Below are 7695 nucleotides of genomic sequence, written 5' to 3'. Positions count from 1 at the left end.
CCATCGAGGAGTCCCACGATAAATTATGATTGTATGCTGTGCGTGGCGAAGGCGAGAGTGTCTTTTTGGGCTCCCAGACTGACGATGGGGGATTCACTCCTCTAGTTTGGTGTTGGCGTTCACGCACGGTGTGGCCCGGACGTGAGACGCGGCGATAAATCCTGTGCAAGCACAATTAAATTACCATTTCGCACCTCAATTCCATCCTATTCAGCTGGAATTTCCCACACGCGAAAACCCAGGATTCTGCCAGCACCACGTCCTGGCCAGAGCGTGTCCACTGGCCACTCACTCCCTCGTCCAGTGAGTCTTGTTATTGTGTTCCAAACACCCAGAAAATGATTCACAGCGATTGAAATAAAATATTATTCAAATGACCCTCTTGTTTGGGTCTCTTTTTACCAACTCCACCATTCCGGGAGATTCACCTTCATCCTCCGCTGCCGAGAGAATAATGGCCACAAGAGGAAGAGCGAGATTGGAGGTGGATGAGATGCAAGAAAATCTCCTCTTTCATTGAGCTGTGTGGTCACTGCTTCGATGCCAATTGATTGATGATGGAGGGAAGAGAATTCAGAGATGTTGCAAAAGATTCCATCGCGCCCCACACAAAACAAACGCATCAAATGCAACTTAATTCTTCCGCTGCTGCGGCCATTTATGCAAAAATCGCCCAGTTTATCTCCGCAACACGGAGTGATGGTTCTAAATTAAATTTGCACTCTTTCTGTCGTCCATCGAGAAAATTGCCCGGCCACAGTTGAAGAAATGGAGGAGAGACGCCGCACCCAAATGAGAAATGGGATTGCATTGAAATTCTCCGCAGACACCGAAATTCTCTCCCCCTTTCGACGACCATTTGAAATTCCAATATAATACCTCGGCAAGTCTTGGCCAGAAGAACTTTTTCCCATCCAGAGAGACTCCACGGAATTATTTCATTTCTGCTCCACAATCAGACAGAATATTTCCCCTCTTTCTCCATCGGCATCGCAGATAAAACGCCGCGCATCGAACGCCACCAGAAAGGAAGCTGAAGAGCGGACGAAGAACATGAGACAGCAATGGGACAATTACAGTGGCAGATATATTCCCAAAAGGAGGCACATTAAATCACTTTGCTCGCCCATCAGCAGTACACCTTCATGTATTTCTTCAAACTCTTCCGGTAGAAGACAAAAATTATCTCGCTGGCCTTCGCGCACAACTCCTGCGCCTCATTGAACTGCTCCGCCGTGAAGTGTCCCTCCGTGTGCACGGCCACCGTGCGCCGTGACACGCTCTCGAAGGCAAACGTGAAGGTGGCCACGAAGCCGCCCTCCTCAGCCATCGTCCTCGCGTCAGGATCCAGCAGGAGCGCGCCGGAGGGACGCAGAGCGCAGTGCACGGCGGCCACGAGGAAGCGCATCTCAAGGCCGCTGTGCAGAAGTGACAGACACGACGCATTCACGGCGCACGCAATTAACTGCAAAATAGAGGAGAGAAAAGAAGCAATTAGTGGTGAGACTAATTGCACCCGCCGGCGACGTGGGAGTGAAAAATCCACCGTGCTCAAGGCAAGGGCGAAGCTTTGTTCGCCTGCGGTGTACGATGAATGGCTAAGATGTCATTGGCCAAGGTTATGGTTAGAATTTCTACAGATTAGAAACTAATTCTTATGCAGACCTGCATCTTGACATGTTTTTCTAGGTTATGCGTCTTATTTAACACTAAATAACAGCCTTTAAAAGACATTCTCACATAGCAAATGTAATTTTTTCCACATTATTAAGAGTTTTATTCTTTTGCGCTGAATAAAATTTGTGATTCCGAAAGCTGAGTGGTGAAAATCAGTGCTGAAGTCAAACATAACCTCAATTCCACTTACTTAACAGCTGTTCAAGGTACTATTTTGAGTTAGAAAGATTCTGACCAAGATTCTATGAGAAAATTCACTGTTATTCAAAGATTAAAAGAAAGAAAATCATGAAAATCTCAGATCAAGTTGTCAGTTAGATTTAAGTTTAGTTGCGATACAAATTTCACCAATTCCACCCTTTTTATCAATTTTTATCCTTGTCTGAGTGCATTTAATGTGTGCCAAGGTTAATTCTGAGGTGACAGAAAGTCCCTTTCTCCCCTTGTTTTGCATGCAATTAAATTGATTTACTCCCATCCATAAACCTTAATTCTAAAGTTCATAAAAAGGAATTTAATCGTCCTTTTAGCAGTTGATTCAATTAAGAGACGGCCATAAAGTTAACACCACAGCGATGTCATCCTGTCGCGCGCGCGCGCGGTGTACGCTTTCGCCGTGAGCTGCACCTGCCCGTGGCGCTGGTCATATTGCACCAGCGCAGCCCGCGGAGTCCAATAATGAGAAGAAAGAGAGACAAAACACCGGGGAGAATTAATGTCATCTTGTTGAACACAGTGCGAGTCTCTCTCTGCCCATCTCTTGTGCGCTAATCGATCGGACACAGGAACTCTTCTGTCCACTCTGTGTGTGCGCGAAAAATGGCAATGAGAATAATTGCTTCTGACCTGTACAAGATTCTTGAGTTGCAACATGCAGATTAAGGCACGCCTTTCCTCTCCCTTCCGCCGAGCACCGCTCATGTGTCTCTTATCGGGCAATTAATACCCCTGCGCAGGTGTTGAGAGAGGGATTAAAGTGCTCTCTCAACCCTTCTCCAAATGTGGCCGTCTTTCACGCACGCTGAGCATGAAATGCGCCACTCAAACACTCCCAAAATTCACTCCACAACGGAATAATATATATTTTAATTTGCCATCCATTAGATATCGCGTACAAAAGTGCTAATTCACTGGAATATAAATATATAATATGGCAAAGAACTCACTTCGTCGCTCTCACTTTAGCACCGCAATTGTTGAGATAAGAGAATCTTCACTTTTCCCCCCTTTTTCGCGCGCGCGCGCCTTTTTATCTCATTCACCCAAAGGAGAGTTCAATGATTCATCCAACATGGCATGAAAAAAAGAATTGTCTTATCTCCTCGATGGCGTATTAATTGAAAGGCAAAATGCAGAATTGAGCACTTGGCATTTTGTGTGTTCTCTTTGAGTATTTAAGAGAGGAAAATATCAAGAAAATGCAAATCAGATTCCACTGCAATTGCATAGATAAAATTGTCCATTTGATAAATTGATCAATCATCGATGCAAGAGAATGTTTCTGTGTTAATGCTTCACCTCAAGATCATGATCATTTGAGTGTTATTTGCATACAAATCGATTTGTCTCTCTGGATTAATTGAAAATAAAAACAGCCAGTGGAAGAAAAGTTACTTCAACTTGACAATTTCTTTCTTTTTCACTCTTTTTTTCAGGAGAATGAAACGCGAGATCATAATCGGTCCATTTTGCGATCACTAAATTATAATAACAGTCCAATTATTGGCAATTGTGTGACATTTTCCATCTGTTGTGTATCAAAAACATCAATTAAATTACTTGAGGATAATTGACAAAATTTACAGCCATTCTTCGAGAGTCTCTGGCGATTATTTTGCATCGAAGGCGCGCACAGAGGCTCATAAAAACGGGTGGAATCCCCATTAAACTACCGGGCAAATCTATTGGCGTGGAAAAAGTCAGTGAATTTAGCCTTTTTCCCGCCGGTGGCGAGAGAAGAAGACTCTCTGGACGCGGATTGGGACAGAAAAAGAGGTGCGCAGCGTGTTTGCAGCTCATTTTGCCACCACCTTAATTGCAATTCGAGCGCAAACGATTGACTCAATCTTGATCTGAGCGCTTTGAGCTAATTAACAAAATGCTGAAGGCGCTGCATCGCCAGACTCTCTTTCTGTGCGCTTTTCTCTGGTGCAATTTTTTCCTTCCTCTCTTTTTCTCTCTCTCTGATATCAAATGCGCTAGTTTATTGACTTGCGCAGCCCATTTCCAACCTATCGCTGAATCGCGGCGGCGCAGTGGCCGCGCGAGAGATCACAGAGAATGGGGAAAACAGGGAGCAACGCAGAGACTGGAAGCAAATTGCCATTTGTCAGAGCGAAAAACAGCGTCTTCAGCCTCCCTTTCCACCTGAAGCAGATTGCCTCAGGTGGGCCACAGAGCGTCTTTGGGTGGATAATTACCCCGGCACGATCTTCCATTTCCTGCAATTGCAGTGAAATTGCTGTGCGCGGATAGAGCGCTGTGAGAAGTGCCGATTCGCAGGTATTCCTGATGTACTGCTCACGGAATCGGTCTCCCACGCTCTGCTGACCACTCTTGCTCTTGTAGTACACCTCCACGCTCGATTTGTCGTACTGCAGATTCTGCAATTTCACCTCGACAGGACCGTGGACGGAGGAAAGCACAGCCGTTTCACCTGAAACCATTTGAACGCCCATTAACCACCAGTCGCTAGATGGCGATAGCACCGCATCAGAGTGACCGGTGAAGAAGAATGTGTATTGGATAAATGCGGTGAACGAAGAGAGGAAATTATCCATTTTCCCAGCATTTTCCTCACAAATTCAGCATTTACATACCTTGAGCGAAAAGCGCAGAACCATCAGATCGCGATAAAACGTCCAATTCACACCGCATTGGCCTCAATTCGAGGAAATTATGCTCACTATCGTCTTCCATTATTTACTTCAATATTTCACAAAATTTGATAGATTCTCTCGAAATTCCACTCTTTTACTATTCTACTATCAATATCACACCTTTTGCAAGATAGAATGTCAAGAATTCTCCGGAATTTCCCCAATAAACACGAGAAAACTTGTTTGTTTACATTTTACACAAGAGAGCACGTTTATTTGACAATTCTCTCTCGCGCGCTCTCTCGCCGCAATTCGCTGAACTCAGCGATTTTTCGCTCTGACTTCAAACATTCAAATATTCAACGTCCTCTTCCCACCTTAAAGTCTAAAAACAATTCTAACACTCTTCTAAAGAACATAAAATCTATTTTCTACTTTCATTAGCATCTTTTTACATCATTTGCGATTATTTTGTTCCCTTGGGAGTAGCTTTTCTCTGTGTTTTCTGCCTCATTTGGGAATTGCCATTGGAACGTCGTTAAACACCACATGACTGTACTTCTCAGTGAGAGTTTTCCGCAGCAACTCAGAGTGAGCCCAATCGCTGGTCTCACAGACCACTTTCACCTCCACACTGTAGATATCCCTTAGCCAGGCTCTCTCGTGCATTATGTCCTTTATGGACACTCCCAGAGCGGCCAGTTCGCGACACAGCTCAGAAATTCCTCCCGGACGATCACTCACGGTGACGCAGAAGCGAAGGAGACGTCCTTCTGCTGCCAAACCACGTTCCAGACACCGCCCAAAGATTGTGGTGTCGATATTGCCGCCGCACAGGAGAAGAACAACCCTTGAAATGGGAGAAAAATCATGGTTAAAATGGATGAAATCATTGAAGAATTCCACACTGACTTTTTGCCTTTGTACTCATCGAGATGTCCTGAGAAAATGGCTGCCAATCCTGCAGCTCCAGCTCCCTCCACAACGCACTTCTCCTGCTCCACCAGACGCAGTATGGCCAGGGCGATCCACTCTTCGCGCACCACAACCATTTTGTCCAGCAGCGGCACTGCGGTGGCGAAGGCGTTGTAGCCCACCGTGGGAACAGCCAAGCCGTCAGCCAGAGTGGCCATGTTGGGCGTCAGGATGGGGCCGCCGTGCTCCAGGGCGCGCGAAAAGCTGGGACACTTGTCCGATTCCACGCCGATGATCTTCGTCATGGGTGAGATCGCCTTGATGGCTGTTGCCACGCCAGCAATCAATCCTCCGCCGCCCACGGGAACAACCACGGCGTCCGGCTGACCCACTTGCTCAATGATCTCCAACCCAATCGTGCCCTGGCCGGCCATTATGTGCGGATGATCGTAGCCATTGACGTAAGTGAAGCCACGCCGCTTGGCGATGGTCATGGCGATCTTCTTGGCCTCGGACATGTTGTCGCCCTGCGCACGAAGACATTCTCAGCATTAGCTTTTCCCGGCGTCTCTTGCAGGGCTGTAAAACTTTACCTTGACGATCACGTTGGCACCATAACTGCGACACTTCTGGATCTTCATGATGGGCGCCGCTGTCGGCATAACGACCGTCACGGGAATCCCCAGGCGATTGGCATGGTAACTGAGGCCCTGCGCGTGATTGCCCAGGGACGCAGAGATAACGCCGGTGCGTTTCTGCTGGTCAGACAGCATCAGGAGTGCGTAGCGAGCGCCGCGCTCCTTGAAGCTGCGAAAGAACAGATAAGTCACGTCGTATTTTTAGCCACTCGAGTGAGGCGTAATAAATCTGAAGTCGAGATATCACAGATGATTTACACTATCATCAACTCGTGGGGTGATAATTGATTAATTACACGCCTGATTAGCGCAACAATTCCTCGAAATTTCACGCGGAAGCTATAATTTTATGGGCATTAGTTTCGCGTTAAAGATATTGCGTACCAACCTTCCAGTGAACTGGAGGAATTCCTTCTTGAGATACAGATCCATTCCAGTCATCTCCGACAAATGCGATCTCTGCCAAAAACACAGGTTAAGAAACCCTTCTCTAAACCTCACATTAAGTCAAGAGGATAATCTCACCAGACAAGGTGTGTTCTGGACGCCACTCTTGATGAGAAAGGCAGCCGATGTGATGTCCTGAAAGCTAATCTTCACCGGATTGTCGGCAACACAGTAGGGATCCTCCACATCCTCGATAATCTCAAAGTCCTCGTCCGTGAACTCAATGTGTTCAGTGCCGTTGATGCCATTTGTGCCATTTGTGTGTCCATTCGTGAGCTGAATCGCCTTCTTCGCCGCAATAATGTCACCGTTCTCCAGTTGCGTGCACGAAGTCATCGCGAATGCTGCGAGAGTTCAAGTGGAAAAATATGTATGCAATTATCTCTGGAATTTCTCACGCCCATTTACATAATAAATTGAGAAATGCAGTATCAATTATCTCTGGAGCATTTTTAGCCGCGCGTCTCAAGTGTTAAACAGTCGGCGAATGATAAGGAGCTGCAATGGAATTGAGTTCAACAGTCCAGAAACGTGAGGATGCACATTGACTTGTGTTCCTTGTGTTGTCAGGATTCAATGAAGTGACATTTTGGTAGAGAGAAATCATTGAGAGACAAAAGAGAGGAAAAAGTGTTGATAAAACTTGTCACTCGTAAACATGTTTTTGATGGCTCAATTGAACGATCACTGGCTCCTTATCACGACCAATTTAGGTCTTTTTTGCCACCACTGAGAACGGTAAATAATAAATTAACTTATCACTGTAATATTTGAGTTTATTTCTTACTGTTGAAGAAATTTCTGCACACTGAACTCCTCTTTCCTTTGCGACTGTCTCCACTGAAAGATCACCAACAAGTGACTCTCGGCCGCTCGCTTGACGCTTTAAAGTGCGGATTTTCGAGCATGCGATCATCTCTGTTTACAACCGCTCTTATCACTTCGCCACCAGACGTAATAGCAAGATAGGAAGAGCCGAAGAAGACCCCAAAAAAGGCGTGTGCGAAACAGCTGTGCCACGGCAGAGAAGCGTTTGATTTATCATTAGGTGCTCCCAGTGATAATGACAGACGTGCTGTGCGACGCTGTTAACCCCTTGAATCATTGCTTTGCAATTTCCCGTGTTGATTTTCACATGTGAAGAAACCCAATTAGTGACTCTGAATGTGAGAATTTTGTTTTTCTCTTACACTCGATGT

The 7695-nt window shown here is 45.9% G+C and overlaps 2 protein-coding genes across 2 annotated transcripts; both read right to left on the bottom strand.

Annotated features, from left to right (window-relative positions):
- Positions 1-1096: 1096 nt before the first annotated feature.
- On the bottom strand, positions 1097-4753 carry LOC132262593 (exosome complex component RRP46-like). The gene is made up of 3 exons (XM_059761907.1): positions 4497-4753; positions 4098-4333; positions 1097-1465 (listed from the first exon to the last, which is right to left on the bottom strand). The coding sequence occupies exons 1-3, from the start codon at positions 4594-4596 to the stop codon at positions 1130-1132; spliced, it is 672 nt and encodes a 223-aa protein (XP_059617890.1). The 5' UTR covers positions 4597-4753; the 3' UTR covers positions 1097-1129.
- Positions 4754-4805: 52 nt separating this feature from the next.
- On the bottom strand, positions 4806-7453 carry LOC132262584 (L-threonine dehydratase catabolic TdcB-like). The gene is made up of 6 exons (XM_059761895.1): positions 7284-7453; positions 6575-6840; positions 6438-6508; positions 6005-6218; positions 5409-5938; positions 4806-5346 (listed from the first exon to the last, which is right to left on the bottom strand). The coding sequence occupies exons 2-6, from the start codon at positions 6830-6832 to the stop codon at positions 5007-5009; spliced, it is 1413 nt and encodes a 470-aa protein (XP_059617878.1). The 5' UTR covers positions 6833-6840; positions 7284-7453; the 3' UTR covers positions 4806-5006.
- Between the last annotated feature and the right edge of the window lie 242 nt (positions 7454-7695).

This window comes from Phlebotomus argentipes, unplaced genomic scaffold, assembly GCF_947086385.1.
Source record: "Phlebotomus argentipes unplaced genomic scaffold, Phlebotomus argentipes genome assembly contig_61, whole genome shotgun sequence".
NCBI classification, from domain to species: Eukaryota; Metazoa; Arthropoda; class Insecta; order Diptera; family Psychodidae; genus Phlebotomus; species Phlebotomus argentipes.
Note: the sequence above shows the minus strand (reverse complement) of the source record. Positions and strands in the feature narration are given on the sequence as shown.